This window comes from Corvus cornix, chromosome 1A, assembly GCF_000738735.6.
Source record: "Corvus cornix cornix isolate S_Up_H32 chromosome 1A, ASM73873v5, whole genome shotgun sequence".
Taxonomy (NCBI): domain Eukaryota; kingdom Metazoa; phylum Chordata; class Aves; order Passeriformes; family Corvidae; genus Corvus; species Corvus cornix.
Window position 1 is genome coordinate 71,448,544 of NC_047057.1, and position 20,549 is coordinate 71,469,092.

At 46.8% G+C, this 20,549-nt stretch overlaps 2 protein-coding genes across 2 annotated transcripts; both read left to right on the top strand.

Moving 5' to 3' along the window:
- The first annotated feature begins 2,664 nt into the window (after nucleotides 1–2,664).
- LOC104692258 (aldo-keto reductase family 1 member B7-like) lies at nucleotides 2,665–9,558 on the top strand. The gene is made up of 10 exons (XM_010404162.4): nucleotides 2,665–2,851; nucleotides 3,215–3,382; nucleotides 4,374–4,490; nucleotides 5,737–5,814; nucleotides 6,470–6,592; nucleotides 7,047–7,153; nucleotides 7,316–7,397; nucleotides 7,875–7,958; nucleotides 8,406–8,488; nucleotides 8,942–9,558. The coding sequence occupies exons 1-10, from the start codon at nucleotides 2,786–2,788 to the stop codon at nucleotides 8,982–8,984; spliced, it is 951 nt and encodes a 316-aa protein (XP_010402464.1). The 5' UTR covers nucleotides 2,665–2,785; the 3' UTR covers nucleotides 8,985–9,558.
- A 3,136-nt stretch (nucleotides 9,559–12,694) lies between these two features.
- LOC104692294 (aldo-keto reductase family 1 member B1-like) lies at nucleotides 12,695–18,540 on the top strand. The gene is made up of 10 exons (XM_039570650.1): nucleotides 12,695–12,781; nucleotides 12,866–13,033; nucleotides 13,366–13,482; nucleotides 14,740–14,817; nucleotides 15,051–15,173; nucleotides 15,668–15,768; nucleotides 15,930–16,011; nucleotides 16,502–16,585; nucleotides 17,008–17,090; nucleotides 17,801–18,540. The coding sequence occupies exons 1-10, from the start codon at nucleotides 12,707–12,709 to the stop codon at nucleotides 17,841–17,843; spliced, it is 954 nt and encodes a 317-aa protein (XP_039426584.1). The 5' UTR covers nucleotides 12,695–12,706; the 3' UTR covers nucleotides 17,844–18,540.
- The last annotated feature ends 2,009 nt before the right edge of the window (nucleotides 18,541–20,549 follow it).

Sequence of the window (20,549 nt, forward strand, 5' to 3'; positions counted from 1 at the left end):
TTGCCCTTGTCTGCTGTCAACACCTCCTCCACTGCCTCCAGGGGTCTGCTCCCCACTGCCTGACAGTTTTATTAACTATCTCTTCCTGTCCTGTTTACCCTCAGGTACCCACTTGTTGGCAAGTTACACTTCTCTTTATCACCAAACCACCACCCCATTCGATGTAGTTCTCAAAAACCGGAGCTTCCTGCAGTTCTGCTAAGTTAAAAGGTTCCTCTTCAGGGTAGTTTCAACCTGAGGTTCCCCAGATTTTCCCCTTTCCTCTATTTGTTACAGTAATAGTTACTGCAGCTTCAGAACACAATTGGCTGTGTTTTTCTCAGAACTCAAAATATATTGTTTCAGGCTTCTTGTGTGCCCAGTGCTGTGGAAGCGTCAGACTGTGGCTACTCCTTCTGGGAAGCCCATCTTGCTCCAGAGGGTGACACAGGTGAGTGAGCAAAAGGCCATTTTTAAAAAGGCCATTTTTAGCAGCTACTTTCTCAGCTTGGCACGATATCCCAGCACCTCTTGAGCTCACTGGTTTACTCTACAGCATGGGGAACGTGCTTGGGAAAAAGGAAAAGGTCAATCCTTACTCTTCTTACTGTTCTTGGTTCGTCCCCCAGAGGCCAGCACGGCCAGGCCAACACTGGGATGCAAATCCTGAGGAATTTTCTCTCCCAGTTTTGCCCGAGCCACCACCACTGCTGCACTGTGGGCTGCAGGGGGGAACCGAGGGGATCTCTGGGGATGAGGCGCTGGAAAACAGTGCCGAAATCACAACATCCAGCCATTCCAAGGACACCAGGGCCAACATACAGAATAGGTTAGACAGAGTTTGGTACCACAGTGCCTGAACAAAGAGCTGGCACTGTTGGCAGACTTTTTTAACAAATGGCTCGTTTCCATGCTATTGAATCGATGGCAAACTTCCCAACAGGAGCAGCCTCTGGCCACAAATGTGTAGTTAACAACCCAGTCTGTAGAGCACACGCTGCTTCCTACCAGCTGCACATGGCCCACAGTCCCCACTGATGGCTGCAGTCAGAAACAAGCTGGAGGTGCTGAGCACATGAGAGTGCTCCCAGTCATAGTAAATCCAACCACACAAAAATTTTAGATAGTCTTTCTGTTTCTCCTCGGACATAACTGTTGAAAGTAAGTGCTCCGTTAACAGGAGGGAGAAAACAGACTTGATTTACACACCTCCCCATGCGTAATAATGCTTAAAAGTGCAAGTTTTGGAATATTTTTGAGACACAGTGGTGAGTTGAAGCAGGAGACTGTCTCATACATTTCAGTGCAAAAGACAGCAGGGAAAAGGAAATTCTTTTTTGTGTCTTTAATTTAAGGATCAGACAATTCAGAAAATTGGTATGTTAGTGATAATGGACTAATTTCCTCTTTAAACCCAGGTTTGTATCTTTTGAGTCCCTACCAGAAAATTTTCAAGTCTATTTATTTATTGCAAATGTAAGCCACCTTTTTTTTTTTTTCTTCTTATCCTGTTTTAGGAAAAGAGGCAGAGAAAGAGAGATTTCCAACTTCTCATTATTACAAAATCTAAGGGAACAAATATGCAATTCAATCTGCTGAGTTAAGACTGAAGAAATGCAAAAGCCACACACAAGTTTAACTCTGCCCCCGTGTGTGCAAACATGAAAACACATCCATCCACCTGGATCCTGCGGTGGTTTTGTGCTGAAGGTTGTGTCCGTTTCTGGCAGTAATTATATACGGCATCCACGATGACCATGATGCTACAGGACACCTTTTCTCTTCTATGCTCACGTGTCTCCGCATTACGAAACTCCTTTAGGAATGCACTGGCTGCTAAAAAACGAGCCATAGAGATATGCCTGCTACCCATAATAGTAAAGCAAAAAGTGAAGAAATGGGGAAAAAAAATAAAAGGCAGCACTCGAATTTTACTGGAGGGATGATCCTGTTAAGACGAGGAAAAACCAGGGACTTAATTTTATTTCTCACGTTTGGCACGCATGGCCTGTGTGAACTTCCCTGTTCTACACTGTGCCTCACCTTCCAGCCTGAGAAGAGGATACCAACATCTTTAGGGGGGCAGGGAAAGGAACTCCCTTCTTCCTCTGCAAACTCACACTGAGGTTTCTCCAGCTGGCTCACTTCATCAGCACACAATGTGACAAGGCTCCATGAAGGGGAGACACGATGCTCCAGCCAAGGGCTCAGCCCACGATCACACACCCAGCAGCAAAGGAGCAGCTCTGGGAGCTGGGAGCAAGGGGCCTCTCGATCATGTCCTACCCTGGGACTTGTTTATTGACACTTTTTGGGACACCGCTGGACTTTACCAGTGACAATCCTGGGCCAAAGTGCCCCTGAATGAAACCTTCTCTCTCAGGAAATCTATGGGGGGAACTGCAACAGGGTGTCAGAACACCTCGGCACGGGGCATAAGAGAGACAGACACATGGACAATCCCTGGGACACAGACAGGAGCTGATCTCTGCAGAAACACCAGCCAGACTGGGACACACCTGCCCTCAACCCTTATCTTTTGATAAGGGAAAGGTCCGAAGGGCATACCACTGCCACATCCCAAGTAATCACGTCCTCGATTTTTAATTGATTTCGGCTTTCACATTAACCTTTGCGAGCTGTGTGTACAGAGAAAAAGCCACAGCCCTGTTTGCAGGATATGGGAGGACCCAGAGCACCAGGGACGCCCCAGCATCCACCCCAGCCCTGGCCAGTGACCAGGCACTGTTAAACCCAGCAGGCAAGAGGCAGCTGCAGGGAGGCAGCGCAGAGGGAGTGCAGGACCATGGCGACCTATGTGCAGCTGAACACCACTGCCAAGATGCCCCTCGTGGGGCTGGGCACCTGGAAGGTAAGAGCTTCAGAGAAAAGCACCTGTACTGCAGAGCTCCCAGGCACAAAACTTCACTGCCCCTGGTCCAGCTCTGGGGAGCTGTCCTGCTGCCTGGGGCTCTGCTCTGCCTGGCTGAGTGTGAGTTGGAGTGGAGCTACAGATAAGTGGCTGGAGGTTGATTTCCAGCCTTGGAGTCCACATTTATCACTGCAAGAAATAGTGTTCTTGGAAAAGAAAAAACTCCCACCAGCCTGGACTGAGGAGGGGGGGGAGACGGCGGATTGCTTTCACTAACATGGCTTCCCTGGTTTTATTTTGCTAGGATACAGGTCTTTAACAAGCACTGATTTGAGATTGTTAATATTGATGCATTTTTTCCAGTCTGCAGCTGGGCAAGGAAAAGCTGCGGTGATGGCTGCCATCGATGCCGGGTACCGCCACTTTGACTGTGCCTACGTGTACCAGAATGAGAATGAAGTTGGGGAAGGGATCCAGCAGAAAATCAAAGAAGGTGTTGTGAAACGAGAAGACCTCTTCGTTGTCAGCAAGGTAAAGATCCAATGATCCTGCAGCCTGGAGCACAGCTGGGGGAATGCTTTGTCTTTGAGTATTTTCCTAGCAGGAAGCTTAAGTTGCGGAGACAAACTTTTTGCTGTAGGATAAAGCAAATCATAACAGCATTCAGGCCACTCCTGATGCAAGCTGACAGCTTCAGCCCGTTCTGTATGGAGAGTTCGGAAGGATACACTGTGTCTGCACCCTGCCGTGGTGGCCCAGCAGTGCTGGGGGATGGATGAAGAGAGGCCAACTGCAGACTGATTAGTGCAAAAGAAGGGAAGCAGGAAGAGGAAGGGTGGGCCAGGTAGCCCCAGCAAGGTAGAAACACATGATGCAATGTCAGAGACCACTCAGTGTAAAGGACTGACAGAGGCAGAACCAGCTTGCTAATGACACCTTGGGGACTGCGAAAGCACAGCAGAGCACACTGCCAGTTGTTCCAGCAGTTGGGCTCAGAGCATTCCAAAGGGGTGTCCCTGCAGTGGGAGCTGTCATTCTGGGCACCTTGGGACACTGCAATCTGCTTAGCATATGTCCCAAGGAAGGTGGGGTTGGCGGCTTCGCCTTCTTATTACAAAAATCAGGCTACTTAGCTGGAATCTGAAGGTACGTCTTACCTAAGTAGAGGTTGGTGACAACCACTCTTTGTGGCTCATCTTATATCTTCTTGGCTTTGCCTGCTACACGCAGTGCAGGAGTTCTGTGCATGCTCAGGAACGACAGATACACAACTGCCAAGGCAGACCCTGGGCAAAAGGGGGTGGCACAAACCTTGTGTGTGAACTAATGTAACCAGAGACTGGTACACACGGCCCCCACAGTCACAGGCCAGCCCCATCCCAGAGCATGGCACATCTGAACAGCACCAGCATGGCCTCATTCCACATCAGCTTCCAAAGAACAGGGAGCATTCCTGTGCTGTGCAGAAGAGCGCCTGAGAGCTTTAACCAGGAGATCACAGTCTGCCCTGTTTTGTCTCCAGCTGTGGTGCACATTTCATGAGAAGCCTCTGGTGAAGGGAGCCTGCCAGAAGACACTTGCTGCCCTGAAACTGGATTACCTGGATCTCTACCTCGTCCACTGGCCTTTTGGCTTCAAGGTACAGTAACAGCAGGTTTCACTCCTGGGAGAGCTCCTCAGAAGTGCCAGGGGTGCTTGCAGCACCACTGCTGCTGCAGTGCAGGAGGAGCCGTGCCTGTTGTGCCAGCGCTGCCCCAGTGCTGCCCATCCCGCTTTCCTCTGCCCCATCAGCCGGGCCCCTGATCCCCGCCCCGGGACCGCTGCCTGCACAGCTCCTCTGCCCTCCTGACAACGGGGAGGCAGAGCCAGCACTAAGGTCAGGCCTCTGGCTGCAAGAAAAAGCTACGCCTCTTTCCCGTTCTTTTACAAACCCAAAGCATGCTCTTCTGAAAGAAAACCCCCTGGGACAGAGGGGTGCAGTTTGCTGCCTGACAGAAATTCTTTCCTCTGCAAGTTGCAGAGTCACACGGTTAAAGTAAACACTTCTGTTTCCCATTTCTTTCTTTAATCACCAAATCCTCCATACGGTACAGATTGAGCTGACCGTGTCTGTAGGAGCCTTAGTGTCGTTTCACAGACTTTGGATTTCAAAAGATGAGACTTGCGGGATCAAGTTTTCACAGACTACACAGACTTCAAAGCATTTATGTCAGCATATATAGATAGATACACACACACCTGTCAAAATCTCTATTCTACCTTATGCTTTTGAGCTCAACTCCATTCCTTCAATATTGTTTTAGTTAGCTTTAAGTGGACAAAGCTGTCAAGTGAAACTGCACAATATTGTGGCATTTAGAAAATTCCAATCATTCAAACTACTTTGGCCATACTGTAGCTACAGGCTGTTCTAACTTTCCTAATACAGCCATTTCCATAGTGAGCCTCCCCATGGGACATCTGTCAGCAGATGCACTCCTGTATAAATGTCTGTGTTCACAGGGTCAAAGTCAATCCTCCCTATACCTTCTTAAAAACATCTAAAGAAACTGTTATTCTTAAATGTGCAAAACAGAGCAGTACTTGACGTGAACTAATGTAAGACTCCAGAATATTGTTCTCTAAGTTAATCACTTCCCTGCATGCACTTTGTGGATCATCACTTCAGAGGGTCCAGTAGAAACACCTGTCTTTATTGGGAGAGTAGATGACGAAAATGCATGAACTAAGAATAAGAAGTGATTGAAGAATTAAGTTATGATGAGAATGACTTGATTTTTTTTTAATGCAGTATTAGCTTTACCTCCTTACATCCCTGTTGGGTAATTTTACATAGCAAGTGTCTCAACAGAGATTATTTCAAGCCTTTTCTCTCTCTCTGACAGGCAGGAGAAGAACCGTTTCCCAAAGATGACAAAGGCATGGCCATACCCAGCAACAGTGATCTTCTACAGACGTGGGAGGTAAGTTCAGCCAGAGCAGAAGAGAAATGTCCTCTGTCCTCATCAGTCTTTTCCATGTTTCCACTACCTTCAGCAGTCACAGAACTGGTGTCTCATGCACACAAAATTAGTTGGAAGGAACATAAGGCAGCACAAAGTAGCTTTTCATAATGGGCATGCTTAATCCTTCCCTGGTTATTCCTATTCTCCGACTGTCCTACTTTACTGGAGCTGCACAAACACTTCCAGTGGAGCTGCACACCAGACTGAAGCTAGAAAAAGTTCATTGTGGAACAATAACAACTGTACAATTGTTTTCACCACAGTTCTTGTGTCTTTCTCAAGGTGCTCAAACAAATTTCACAGAAATAAAGATATTTTAGGTTTAGAGATCTTGCCTACAGTATGTAGTACAGCCCTCCAGTGCTTGCACAACGGGATTACTGAGTGTCATCATTCTTCTCCTCGTGCAACTCTGTGGATTTCCACACACTCAGAGAATGAGAATTCGGACTTGGGTGAGATGGCATTAATGTGCCAGCACCTGCTTTTCCCTCAGAGAACTCTGCAACTCTAAATAGTTATTTTGTGCTGCTTGTGGTGGGAAACAAGTCACATCAGGAAGAACATCATCATGAGCTGCCTTGCACACCGGATGATGATTTTGCTATTTTAGGCCATGGAGGAGCTGGTGGATGCTGGCCTGGTCAAAGCCATTGGTGTCTCCAACTTCAACCATGAGCAGATCGAAAGAATCTTGAACAAGCCAGGACTGAAGCACAAGCCTGCAAACAACCAGGTAAACTGCAAAGTGGCTGCAGGCGACTGGTTTTGTGGGATTATAAAGATCCAATTACAGCTGCATGAGGAGATGGGAAAAGGGAGAACAAAGTAGACACAGCATGTACTTTAAATCTCTCCCTATGGATATTTCAGTTGGATACTTGTGGGGTTTTTTTTAATCACCTTGCTGAACCACTTTTTAAGGATGTTGGAGCATTTCCCTGAAAAGTCTTTCTGGAATAATAAAGAGCCCAGAGATTAGCTTTGTGAACCCCCCCCCCCAGCAAAAACCATATAAGCACTTTATATCAAAACAGGTGGTTTTAATACTAAGGATTGGTATTATCATGCAGGCCACTGTCAAATTAGGGAAAAAAGCAGCCTCTAAGTGGATTAGGAGATAATTTACGGAGCACAACAATATTGCAACAGTTCTACCACTGTCAGACTCTTTGCTTCTGTGTTGGCAGATTGAATCTCATCCATACCTCACCCAGGAGAAGCTGATCAAGTACTGTCAGTCCAAAGGGCTGGCTGTGACTGCATACTGCCCCCTTGGCTCTCCCGACAGACCATGGTAAGGCTGCTTTGCAACCTGCCAGGGAGCTGCTGGGGATTATGACTGAAGCACTGAGACCACACGTGCACCGCTCATTTCTTCATTTAAACACAGATCTCTGGTGCTACGCTGAATCTTTCTGTGGAGGTTTCTTGCCACTGATTTGTTTTCTCTGTCTAGGGCTAAGCCCGGGGATCCTTCCCTTCTGGATGACCCCAAGATCAAGGAGATTGCAGCCAAGCACAACAAAACCCCAGCACAGGTGGGTACTCCTTCCAGTTTTGGAAAACAGAGCTCAGGAAAGGGTAGAACCTCTATCCCTTCCCCATGAATTGTGGCACTCCTCTGCTTTTTCCCTAACAATGCAGATTTTTTAATTATATTACCTCCAAGACACACTACTATTAACTCTTTTACCCTCAAAAAGACTCTTGACCCACCTTCACATGTCACTTCCCTTCTCAAGTCCTTTTGCAGAGAATGTAAGCCTTGCATAGACTGCTAAAATCCCAAGGGCAAAGGAAAGGAATCAACTGGCCCAAACCTGGATGGGAAGGGAGGTTTCCTGTGAGGCTCCTCCACTTCCCTCTTTGCTCTCCAAGCAGTGCAGCCAAGGCTGCAGGGACAGGAATAATTTGAAATGCAGCTCTGCAGAAGCAGGTACAGCTTAGGGAAAACAGCTCTGCTTTTTCCAGAGCAGGAGCCATTCTCTCTCTGACTCGGTTTTTTGTTCTTGCAGGTTCTCCTTCGCTTCCAGGTCCAGAGAAATGTGATTGTGATTCCCAAATCTGTCACCCCACAGCGCATTGTGGAGAACTTCCAGGTGAGGGATCACGAGTGAGCTGGGTGCTGCCCCTCAGGGATGGCTTGGCTTCTCCCTGCACAGCAAGCAGTGATCCTTCCTCACCCTTGCCATGTCCTCCTGCAGCAAGAGGACTGGGCTTCTTCCTTCTTTATGCTTCACCTGAGTGTTAACCCAGGCCTAGTTTCTGAGGGTTTAATCAACAATCCTTACATGGCATTCCCTGTTCCGTGGCTCGTGGATGAATGAGCAGGCACAGCCTGCTTGGAATCCCCACACAGGAACGTTGTCAGAAACATCATACCTAGAATTAGCAACATTCATAAAATAGTCTCTGTGTCCATAAAACAAGTTGTTGTTCTTAATTTAGTGGTCCATGAGTGAAGATGGAGTCTCCAGTGTGGAGCTGCTCCTGTATTTCTATTAGGTTTGTTCCAAGAAGTGATTTCCACCTGTTTCTCTATTTAGGTGTTTGACTTTGAACTGACTGAAGAGGAGATGGCAACTATTCTGACCTTCAACAGAAACTGGAGGATCTGTGAAATGCAAATGTAAGTGACACTGCTTGGGTTTTTTTCAACTTCTAAGTTTTGAATATTCTTTACAAGGAATTTTGTGTCACAGCTTCTAGGTAACATGAAATTCAATTTATTTAAAAATCACACCAACTCAAACTCCAACTGGTTTGTCCCAAAAAAATAACATTTTTAGGAGAGGGCTTAATGTCTTCATTTTAGAAACAAAACAAAAAAATTAAACCAAACTACATTCTAATTTTGAATTCTTAGTTTTCAGGAAACTCTCTGTAACTTTCATTACAAAAAATGGGTTCTGGATGTTCAACTCATCTTTGTATTAGAGAAAGGAGGACATATATCTCCACCTATTCTTGCTGTAACTCCATGATGCAGATCTTCCCTTGGTGGCTCCTCCAGGCACCCAACACATCTCTACATAACATTTAGATCACGCGTGAAAATAACATTCTCTTTCATTTGTTTCAGATCCAAAAATCTCAAGGAATACCCTTTCCATGCAGAATACTGAATGTGCTTGTAACATGGCCTTCACTAGACCTCTGGTGTCTCATTTGGCTCTGCTCTAACTTTATCAATTTCTCTTATTGAATCTGCCCTGGTGCTGCCAGTGAAGACATGGGATGTTTATCCCATGAAATATGGGGTTTTTGGAAGATGGAAAGACTATTTTCTACAGCACCACCATTCAGTGATTGCCTTCAGTCTTGCATCAGCAGAAACCAGATGCTGACGAACCACAAAACACATCCCACAGATCCACAATTTCATCAGAGGTGTCACATATTTTAAATCATATTAACTTTAAAATGCAAAAACCTAATTGGCTGAAAGTTTTCTGTCTGCAGTAGGAAAAAACCCAAAACCCTCCTGTGGTGATCTGTTTACCCACTGCTTTTCTGATCCCATATTTCCCCCCTTGCTCCTAGCCCTGGCCACTCCCTCGGGTCCTCCCTTTGGTTCCTGTACCCCAACTCCTCCCCTGAGCCCCTGAGAAAAAGCCCCTGCGCCCGGATCAAGAGCTCTCTCTGCCTCTGGGGTTTGCTGGGAGAAGATGTAAGATTAAAGATCCTCTTAAACCCTTATGGAGAGACCCTTCTCGCCTCCTTTGCCATCACTGTGTTGTAAAGCTGATAGCTGCCGGAGCAAAACTGCGGAGCCGTCCGGAATGGACTACGGGAGGGGGAAATGGTTGCACTGCCCTAGCAGCTCCGCTGAGCTCTCAGGGGAAGCTGCACCCTGCTAAACTAAACTTAGCATTACAAACTAAACCTAGCATTACAAACTAAGCCTAGCATTACAAACTAAGCCTAGCATTACAACACCCTCCCACCCAGAGACGCACAGGGGAGTGGGCTGCAGCCACCTGCACTGTGGGGACACAGATCCTGCCTGGGACACTCAGCATTTTCCCCTGCCATCCCTCAGCACCCACATTGTCCCCTCCTCACCAGCCACAGCCCCCGAGCCCTGGGTACAGCCCCGTTGGACATTTTGGCCATCACACAACCCAAGTGTCTGCTGGCACAGGAGGCTCAGGCCCTCAGTGCAGAACCAAACTGCCAGCACCTGAGGATCTTCTCCCCAAAAATCTCCACTCTCAATTCACAAAGATATAATCCAAGATCATGTGCCTCCCAGCTTCCCAAAGGAAGCAGCCCATAAAGCCCTTAGCACCCTCCAGGCAGAGGTAAGATAACATCCTGTGAAAAAATTACTGAATCAGTAAGGGCACAATCTTTAATATGGCATGGGAGCCAAAGATGTAGGGAATTTCTACCACCTTTCACACCCTCCTTCCCTTGGAAAGCTGCTGATCAAACGCTTGCTCTAACAATAGAGCCTCCACTGTGGGCAGAGTCACACAAATTTATCCAGATCATCCTTGCCTAAGGACAGCACCTACTGCCTCAGCCCACCCATGCTGAAGAGCTCTCCTGCTCCCAGCTGAAGGGTCTCTCCTGTCATCCCAGGGCACATACAACCTCCAACAAAGGAGACATCCACAGGGTTTAGGCCCATCAACTTGCTGAATCAGGCCTAGGCGTGAGGGATGCACAGACAGGAGCTGCCTGCTTAGGGTACATGCTCATAGTTTCATTTCTGGAGTTTCATTTTAATCACACAGTTCAGTCAGCTCCTGCAATTAATAGACAAATACAAGAATTATCAAGAATTATCAAAAAGTTATACAAGAATTATCAAAAAACCTCTTGAAAAGACACAGAGAGGGTGGTGGGACCTCAGAGGATGCTCCTGCCTTGATCTGAACTCAGTGCAAGAAAGAGGCCAAGGTCTTAGAATCAGATTAAATCTCTATCCCCGTGTTTTAGTCCTGCCTTAACAAGCATCTGGAAGTTGAATCAATGCACACCATTTAGCAACATAAACATTCTGTTCCAATATATACTCTTTCCTCAAAGGCTCTGCCACCATCTGACAACGCCAGCCACATTTTCAGGTCAGAAACAACTGACAGCTCCCCTGTATTGGCACGATCTGGGCAAGGCCTCACACCAACAGGCACAAACAAAGCAAAACACAAAACCTTCTGCCCAAAATCCTCACTTAAAAGACCAAGGTGTCTCTCACGGCATGCCTTGGGAAAACCAAGCACCAGCCTTCAGAGGAGACTATGAGTTCACAGAAGAAAGTGAGAGGAAGGACAAATTGCATTTCTCAGCCCTGCTCTCCACCAAATCTCTGCCATCACACACTCTCCTTGCCGCAGGAATGTGAGCTTTGAAACTTCTCCACGGAAAGACACGCTCAGAAGAAGGAGAACAAACACTGCAGGGTTCTGTCCCTGCTAAGAGGAGATCCCATCCCACTGGCCAAACAGCCAGGCTTTGCATGCCTTCACAGAGCACAGCTCTCTGACAGCACCAGTTCACCTTAGTGCTGCTCCAGTACAAAATGTGATGGATTCTGGCAGCTCCCACACCAAGCCTTGAAACCCACTCACCACTGACTGCTTCTGAGCGTGACACTGCTCACACAAATCACCAACGCAGCACCACAAGCTCAAGGGGGCCTTGGGAATACAAAGGAAAAGCAGGAGCAAACTGGCACTTCAGGGCTCCCTGGGCTCACTTGAGAAAAGGCACTGCAGACCAGGCGAAATGTGTGGTTTTGCATTTTTCACTGACTTCTCTAAGCAATGAACCAGACCAAGAAGCTGAGCAGACTCAGAGCAGATCTACGGAGAAGGAATCCCAGGAAAGGATGAAAGATAAGCCCTAAATTGGGTAACTCTTAACGTGATTAAACTGCAATACCACATCCCGCAGTGGACAGCTGAGAGCACTGACAGAAAACTGGAGGAAGATTAAAGGGGAAAACTAATTATCTTGTCTGCCTTCGGCTAAACGAAGCAAAAAAATCTTGCACATCTGCTATGGAGAGGCATCCAGAGAAAAATGCACCATTGTACACACTTCGGATTTATGTTTGTAGCTGAATAAATTCTCCAAGTACAAGCAAACAGCAAAGCCTCCCAAGCAGCCCTAATATGCTATTATGGAGCACTTAAAGGATGCTGTTGATGGCTTTTTTTTTCATTGCACTGTGAACACCTCATCCGTACAACATATTTTGCCTCTCTGAAATTTCGCAGTCAGTTTCTAATGAGAAATTAAAAGGCCACCTAGCATTTATTTCTACACTTGTATGTTTTGTTCTGAAATACGGTCCGCACCTCCCTGAAGACAGAGGGACAATGTGATCACTGTGGCATTCGCTGAAAACTCACGGCTCTTCAGTAGCTTTGAAAACACACTAAAACACACTTTCCCCTAACACTTAAAATGAAGTGATTTGTACTGATTCTTTCCGAAATTACTCGCAAACTCACCCCGAAGGGAAACTGTTTGTCCCATGCTTTTACCTCTCTCAGGCAACCGAGAGATTATCAGAACACCACGGCACGAGAGACACGCATGGACAACCCGTGGCACAGGGACGGGGCGCGGCAGGAGCTGATCGCTGCAGAAGCTCCAGCCGGAGCGGAACACACCTGCGCTCAGCCCTTATCTTTCGATAAGGAACTCCACCCTTCTCCCGGGGGAAAGGTGGGCGCTCCCCCGGCCGGCCCCACACGCGCTCTCCCCGCGCCGTCTCCCGCCATGGCCGCCGCCCGTGGGGGCCCCGCCGCTGATTGGGCGGCGCGGCCGCCTCGCGCAGGGGGCCGGCGCTGATTGGCCGAGGGGCGGGCCGGGCGCGGTCACGGCGGCCATGGCGGCCATGGCGGGGTGCGCGCGGCTCGGGGCCGCCGGCAGCGCGCCCCTCCTGGGGCTGGGCACATGGAAGGTGAGGCGGGCACCGCAGCGGCCGCGCACGGGAGAGCACCTGAGGACCCCTCACCGAGCCGTGTCCTGCCCTTTCTCCCTTTAGTCCCCCCCAGGTAAGGTCGCAGCTGCGGTGATGGCTGCCATCGATGCCGGGTACCGCCACTTCGACTGTGCCTACGTGTACCAGAATGAGAAGGAGGTTGGGGATGGGATCCAGCAGAAGATCAAGGAAGGTGTTGTGAAACGAGAGGACCTCTTCGTAGTCAGTAAGGTATGGATCAGGTGGTTATGGATTATGGACGTACTGGTTTTATCTGTGATGTTTTTACAGTAGGAACATCTAACGTTTAACCCAGGTAAATGCTGTAGCACTGGAGAAGCTTGTAATGTAAATGAGACAATTCCCGATACTATTTTCTTGTTTCCTGTGCTGCCACAATACCATGGGCCAGGCCCAGCCCAAACCTGGCTGCGTGTGAAGAGCACTAGGATAGCCTCATTCCACATGTCATTCCAAAGAACAGGGAGCATTCCTGTGCTGTGCACGAGAGCGCCCGAGAGCTTTAACCCAGGAATTCAGTGTGCCTTGTTTATTGTCTCCAGCTGTGGTGCACATTTCATGAGAAGCCTCTGGTGAAGGGAGCCTGCCAGAAGACTCTTGCAGACTTGAAGCTGGATTACCTGGATCTCTACCTTGTCCACTGGCCTTTTGGCTTCAAGGTATAGTAGCAGCAATGCCCATAACTTTGTTTCTTGTGATTGTCTTAACAGCCCAACGATTGTTCTGGCTGACAATTACAGCCTTTCCTTTGCTGCCTGTTATCTGTGCCACCACTGCTCTCCTGCTCAGCTTGACCCTGGCCATGTGACTCGGGCTCTTGGTCTCTGCCCCAGAGGCAGTTGTTTGCATACCCCTTTGATCCTGGGAAGGATGCCCTGAAAACTAGAGGGAATGATGGCCTGAAAACTAGAGGCAGGTCTGCCAGCTCCAAGCATAAGACAGGCTGCTTTCCCTTTCTCTTGCAAATCCAGTGTGCTGTTCATCTCAAAATCACGCCTTGTGGGAAGGAGAGTTGCACTTTGCCGCTTCTCTGCAATTTTCCTTTGGGTGTTACAGAATCAGAGAGCAAAAGAGAGCATTTCTGTTTTCCATTTCTCTCTTTAATCACCAAGTCCTTAATGCAGTACAGATTGAGCTGACATGGCTTGTAGGAGCATTAGTGTTGTTCCACTGAGACAGGAATTTAAAAGGTGAAACTTCTGTGAGAGATCACTCAAGATCAGTGAAGGAGTTGATATCTCTGTTTGAATATTTCTAGTCACAGCCTTTCTGTCCTCCTGCAGTCTGATCCCTCCCCATTCTACCTGCTGCCTTTGAGATGCTCATCTTTTTTTCATGCTTTATTTTAACTTTGTACTAACAAAGCCATGAAAATGAAACTGTCTCGTGGTGAGAGCAGCAAACAGCTGCTAAGCACAGTTCAGTCTTGGCATCTTTTCATAACTTGTACACAAAGGCTCTTCTAATTTTCCCAGTGTTGGTGGCTTTACACTCAGTGTTGTCATGGAAGAACTGTCAGTGCACACAATGCCTCTTTTCAGCAGATCTGGGGTTGTGTAGACCAAAGCTTTTCTCTGGAAAAAGAACAAAACAGTTCTCCCTAAGTGGGAACTAAAGAACAGCACCTGAAGGGAGCATGTGTGGGGCTGGAAGCTGTAGCTCTGACTGGTTTGTTTCCCTGTAGGTGTTTGGCTGAGCCATCACTTCCAGGGGTCCAGCAGAAAAACCTGTTCTCCAGGGGAATGGTCAGTGGCAAAAATGCCTTCAGTTCCTTCCACTTCTCAGGAAGGAATGACTAAATGTAGACAAGAATTTGTACCCTTGCACTAGAAGTTTAAGGTACTGTGGCTGTGAGCTCTCATGGTATTAAGTGAATTTCTCAAGAGATTTTCAAGCATTTTTTTTGTCACTGACAGGCAGGAGAGGAGCTGTTCCCCGTAGATGACAAAGGGATGGCTATCCCCAGCAGCACTGATATTCTAGAGACGTGGGAGGTAAGTTCATCCCGAGTGGAAGAGTCACGTCTTCTGTCCTCAGCAGTGGTGTTGGCTTTAGCAGTTGCAGAATGGTTCATCTGTGTATGTAGAATTAGTTGAAAAGAATTCACAAAAGCACGTGGTAGCTTTTAGGAATGTGCTTCCCGTGAAGAAAACCAGAGAATGTCAGGAGGAATGTGTTCAGTCATGTCTTACCCACTGCATGCTGACTCAGCTCCACTTCCTGTCAGGCCATGGAGGAGCTGGTGGATGCTGGCCTGGTCAAAGCCATTGGAATCTCCAACTTCAACCGCGAGCAGACTGAAAGAATCTTGAACAAGCCAGGGCTGAAACACAAGCCTGCAAATAACCAGGTAAGCTGCAAAGTGGCTGCAGGGGAATACTTTTCAGGGATTATAAAGTTCTGATTACAGTTGAATGAGGAAGTGGAATAAGGGGGAACAAAGTAGACACACCATGTACTTCATATCCCTTTCTCTGGATATTTCTTCATACAGACAGAACCAGAATATTTCCTTTTTGTCTCATCTTGTTGAACCACTAACTCTGGAGTACTTTGCTAGGAACCATTCTCTCTGGAGGCATGAAGAGTCCAGATATGAGCAATCATTCTGACATAATGATTGACTCTTATAAAGCCTCTCAGAACAAAATCCGAAAAGCACACAAAGACTCAGTATAAAAGTTGGTGCCCTATAGAATTATAGTCTTGTGTTGTCACACAGGCCACCTGCAGGGTCAGGTGAAGGCAACCTGTAATTAGGAAATTAGGATTCAGAAAAACCTCTGGAGAAAGGGAAAACTACAGTAGTTCAACAGCTCTCAGTCTCTGCTTCTGTGTTGGCAGGTTGAGTGTCATCCATACCTTTCCCAGGAGAAGCTGATTGACTACTGCCACTCCAAAGGGATCACTGTGACAGCATACTGTCCCCTTGGACGTCCTGACGGGTAATTTCCAAGTGGGTTTGTGTGATTTAAGTCTGAAACATTCAGACTAATTGAGTAATGGTGCAGCTGTATATATGTATTCTTTTAAATTAATGGGGCTAGATAGAATCTTCCTGAAGTGATTCTTTGTTGTTTCATCCTTTTCTCCCCCCTTTGTTTAGTTCTAAGCCAGAGGCACCTTCCCTTCTGGATGACCCCAAGATCAAGGAGATTGCAGCCAAGCACAACAAGACCCCAGCACAGGTGGGTAGGTGCCACACAGTGGGTACCCCTTCCTGTAACACAGCAATTCAGGAAACTGTCTGAAGAGAGGGAGCAGCTTCTATGGTGTTACCTGTGAGCAGTGCTGCTTTTTTGTGGTGTTAACAAGCAGTGCAGGTTCTCCATTCTGTGGCCTGCAAGATACGCAACTAGAAACTCTGGCCATCAGTCAAGAAAATGTTCTTGACTCATCTTCAGTTGTCACTTCCCTTGTCAAGTCCTCTTGCAGAAGATGAAAGCCTTGTATAGACTGCAAAACTTCTGGGTGCAAAGAAAAGGAATTGACTGGCCCAAAACCAGATGGGAAAGGAGACCTTCCATGTGGGGCTCCTCCACTCCCCTCTTTGCTCTCCAGGCAGGGCAACCAGGGCTGCAGGGACAGGAATGATTTGAAATGCAGCTCTGCAGAAGTACAGCTTAAGGAAAACAGCTGTTGGAACAGGAGGAATGATTGAGTTGTCTGTTCTTGCAGGTTCTCCTTCGCTTCCAGATCCAGAGAAATGTGATTGTGATTCCCAAATCTGTCACCCCACAGCGCATTGTGGAGAACTTCCAGGTGAGGGATCATGAGTGAGCTGGGTGCTGCCCCTCAGGGATGGCTGGGCTTCTCCCTGCACAGCAAGCAGTGATCCTTCCTCACCCTTGCCATGTCCTCCTGCAGCGAGAGCACTGGGCTCTTTCTGTCTGGAAGCCAGGGCTACAGTGAAAACTACAGCTGAAGAATAGACAGAGCTCTTGGAAACAGTATGCTGATAACCTTATCAGGCACTTCACACGGTGTCTCCTGTTCTTCTGTTTCTTCCCTCTGCCAGTAGAGTCTGGAAAATCCAAAGATATTTCTTTCCTTTCCCTGTTTCTTGGAACCATCACTTGTAACCAGCATCCTTTCTGATACGAACTTGTTCTTTCATCTTGTGAATCTTGCTTCTGGTTTGATTTGTTCAAAGAAGTTAAATCCAGCTGGTTTTCTCTTTTTAGGTGTTTGACTTTGAACTGACTAAAGAGGAGATGGCAACCCTTCTCAGCTTAAACAGAAACTGGAGGATCTGTGAAATGATCACGTAAGTGGCAGTTTGTGGCCTTCAAACTCTTACATTTTCAACAATCTTTATTCTGATCTCATAGGAACTTGTGTAGCTGTTTAAATTGGGTGTATTTTGAAATCTGAAATAATTTGAGGGATGAAGCATCTGTTGTTATACTTAGATGACTATAAGTCATGCTGTGTGTTCATTGTTAATCCATTCTCCAGGAAACTTTGTATGCCTGGAATTCCAGAATGAGGGTTTTAATTGCTAACTTTGGCTGTGTCCATATGGGAGACATGAGCATTAGGCAGTTTTAAACTTGCAGTAATTTTTTTCTGTGGGGTATTATAAATTGTCAGCTCTTACATAGGTGGTTGTGGGGGGGAATGACCATCTGTTGTTCAGTACAAAGCACAGCTGCTTGCAGATAAGCACCTTGGAAGCCAAGACAGGAAGTCTTGGCTGCAAGGCCACAGAAACTGCTGTTGTCTCTGTAAGCAGTGTGAATTTTAACTCTTTATGTAGAAAGTAAATTGGTCCCACCACTGTTCAGTGCCTGAATAATAGAAAAAGGCTGGAACTTGTTGGTCCTGTAGGCTGTTTTTACACCACTAAGTCTGTTAAGTTCACTCTGCAGTTACTCAGTTCAGAGCCTCCCTTGAAGGCTCCTCTATACATCCACTGTTGTTCTATATACCAATTATTTTAGCCTTGAGTAATCTGTTCTCTTTGGTTTCCTCCAGGTGCAAAAATCACAAGGAGTACCCTTTCAATGCAGAATACTGAAGATGGTTGTTTTTCTGCCCTCTCTCAGGCCTCTAGGGTCTAATGAGCTTCTACCATTGCCTCAAATTGTACACTATGTAGCTTACACACTGTATCCCTCCTGCCAGCAAAGGCACAGGATATGTGTTCAGTGACTTTGGGTTTTTTCCTTTGGTGGAAGGAAACAGTACAGTTGTTCTGAAGAATAAAATATGGGCTATGATAATTCTCATTACATGAGTGTCTCTGCATGGCTGAAATAGCAAAGGAGAAAACAGAAGGAGGAGCTAGCAACTGGTTTTATCTTCTGTCTTGAATCAACACTGCTTAAGGCTTCAGGGTTAAGGATATGTGAGCGCAGGAGAAAGATTCATCCTGAATTATCCCATAATCACTGCCTGAAGGTAAAAGACAGAAGTAACTTTACTTCTAGAGCACAGCCAAAAGCTTCCTGGGAAAGAAGAATAAATGGGAGAAGTGTCCAGACCTACAGATGGATACCTCCAGACTGGGCTTCATTTCAGTCACATTTTTTACAGGCTGAAACTGGACAGAGATTGATGTTCAGTTTCATTCTTGACCAAAATTAAAATGTTTGGATTAGTGCTGGTTTAGAAGTTCTATTCTAATGTTAAAATTAACAAACCAAGAAGCTTGCATCAACAATGTAATTTGAAATAATCATCCCTGTTCAATATTAAATGATGTCGCAAGAGCATCAAGATCTTGTCTTGATCAAAAGTTGAATAGTTTGGTATAATAAGCATTGACAGAGCAATGCTGAAAAGAACAGTTCAGCAGGGCAAGCCTTAGTATGGACTGTGGGTCAACAAGCAACAGGAGACCAACACCTGAAACTGCTGGAAAGCTCAATGTTGGCATCACTGGGGGCTGATTTCGTTGGTAGCTAGTGCTGGCATCTGGCTATTAAAAGCCCAGAGTAACAGAGACTGGGTGGGGGGAGAGGGGAGTCAGTGTTAAGCAGGTGTCTGATCCAGCACAGACACAGAGGGTGAATGGTGGAACTGGTACATGTGAATGCTGAGCTGCTGCCCAGAGCCTGACGCTGGAGCAAGTGTTATGTTCCCTTCAGGGTGTGCAGATTGGCTGGGACAGGTCTCTGGTCACTGTAACCATGTGAATGAATAAAGGTTTCCTCTGACAAAGCCTCTCCCTGCTGGTGAAGGATGCAGGTGAGCCTGGCTGGGCAGTGCTGGGATAGCTGGGAGGTGTTCTGACAGTGTGGCAGTTCAGGTGGCCATTTGTCCATGTGTGCCTTGGGCTGGTGGGCACAGGGCACCTGCAGAGAATCTACTGCATTCTGATCCATAACATCCACACCAGACCAAGCTGTGGGGTCTGACAAATGCATGTGAAGTTCAAGTTGTATCATGACCAACTAAGTGGTCAGGAGACTTCCTTGAGAACAAGATGATTAACAAAAAACAGCTTTTGTGAAGCTTAGTAGTATTAGGGCCTAATGCTGACTTAGTGCTTGTGCTGTACTAGTATTTAACTCAGTATGCAGTGGGTGAATACACTTAGACAAGCTTGAGCTACTTGCACTGTACATCACTGGTTTGTAGGTGTGAGTGCACGGATGAAAGGTGCTTGACACGTGACAGAAAGGCTGAGAGACTGAATGTCACAGGAGCATCAAGAACTTGCCTTGATTGGGAGTTAAAATAACTGGATATAATAAATCACGACTGACCAGTTGGTGCAGACAAGAATTGTGGGAGGAGTCTTGGTACATATGATAGGGACGTGCCCAGGAGAATAATAACTGGAAGTGCTGGAAAGCTCTGTGGTGAAAGTGGACTGATCTGGCTGCCAGGCTGTGCTGACATCGATCTAGCTTTACAAGCCCTCAATAAAACAGACTTGGGAAACACTACTACACCCATGCAGATATCCAAAATGATAAGACACGAGGTGTAAGAGCATGTGTTGGTGCTAAGCCATTGCCCAGAGCGTGATACAGGTCAGAGTTTAGTGCTGCATTTCCTCCAGGTGAGGCCACACTGACTCACTGGAGTATTTTATGAGGGGCACACACTATTATACTTTGTGAAACATTTCCAGGTATCATTCTCCTGTTGCTTTACCATCCATACCTTGTATGTACCCAGACTCCTTCAGTGCATGTGTCACATTCTCCCTGCCAGGCTTTTCCTCTGTTGATGCACTTGGTGAATCCAGTTTAGCACTATCACACTGTCTGGTGTTCCCTTACTCCATGACAAATGCAAAAAGAACCTGGCCTTTTTTGTGTGATTAAAAAGAAAGAAGCTTTTGTTCTCCAATGAGGTGTGAACAAAACTTGTGCTTTTGGCCTGAGCATTTTGGTTATGAGAGACAGGACAATGGACCTGGGATCCATTACATCAGATGCAAACCTTCTGCCCAAAATCCTTTCTAAAAGACACAGACATCTCTCAGTCAAGAAACCATTGGGAAAAATCAAGCCCCTGCTTTCACAGACCAGAGAGAAAGCAATGTAAAAATCTGATTGATTCTGCCAGTTCCTACACGGAGACCTTTTACAGCTGGAGTCAAAGCACTCCACTATGCTGAGCATACAGGAAATGCAAAGGAGAGCAGAGGCAAATCACAGGCATGACTCAACATTTTGTTTTGCAAAAAACACCCTGTGAAGTGCATATTCCATAAACTTTTAGCAGTCACCATCAGCCAGAAGGAGACTGCCTACTAACAGTGCAGGTG

What these genes read in the sequence shown, in the direction of transcription:
- LOC104692258 (XM_010404162.4), top strand. Translation starts at nt 2,786, where the DNA reads ATGGCGACCTATGTGCAGCTGAACACCACTGCCAAGATGCCCCTCGTG. An exon ending in ACAAGCCTGCAAACAACCAG is followed by an intron (nt 6,593 to 7,046) that starts GTAAACTGCAAA and finishes CTGTGTTGGCAG; the next exon opens with ATTGAATCTCATCCATACCT. An exon ending in GCATTGTGGAGAACTTCCAG is followed by an intron (nt 7,959 to 8,405) that starts GTGAGGGATCAC and finishes TTCTCTATTTAG; the next exon opens with GTGTTTGACTTTGAACTGAC.
- LOC104692294 (XM_039570650.1), top strand. Translation starts at nt 12,707, where the DNA reads ATGGCGGCCATGGCGGGGTGCGCGCGGCTCGGGGCCGCCGGCAGCGCG. An exon ending in ACAAGCCTGCAAATAACCAG is followed by an intron (nt 15,174 to 15,667) that starts GTAAGCTGCAAA and finishes CTGTGTTGGCAG; the next exon opens with GTTGAGTGTCATCCATACCT. An exon ending in GCATTGTGGAGAACTTCCAG is followed by an intron (nt 16,586 to 17,007) that starts GTGAGGGATCAT and finishes TTCTCTTTTTAG; the next exon opens with GTGTTTGACTTTGAACTGAC.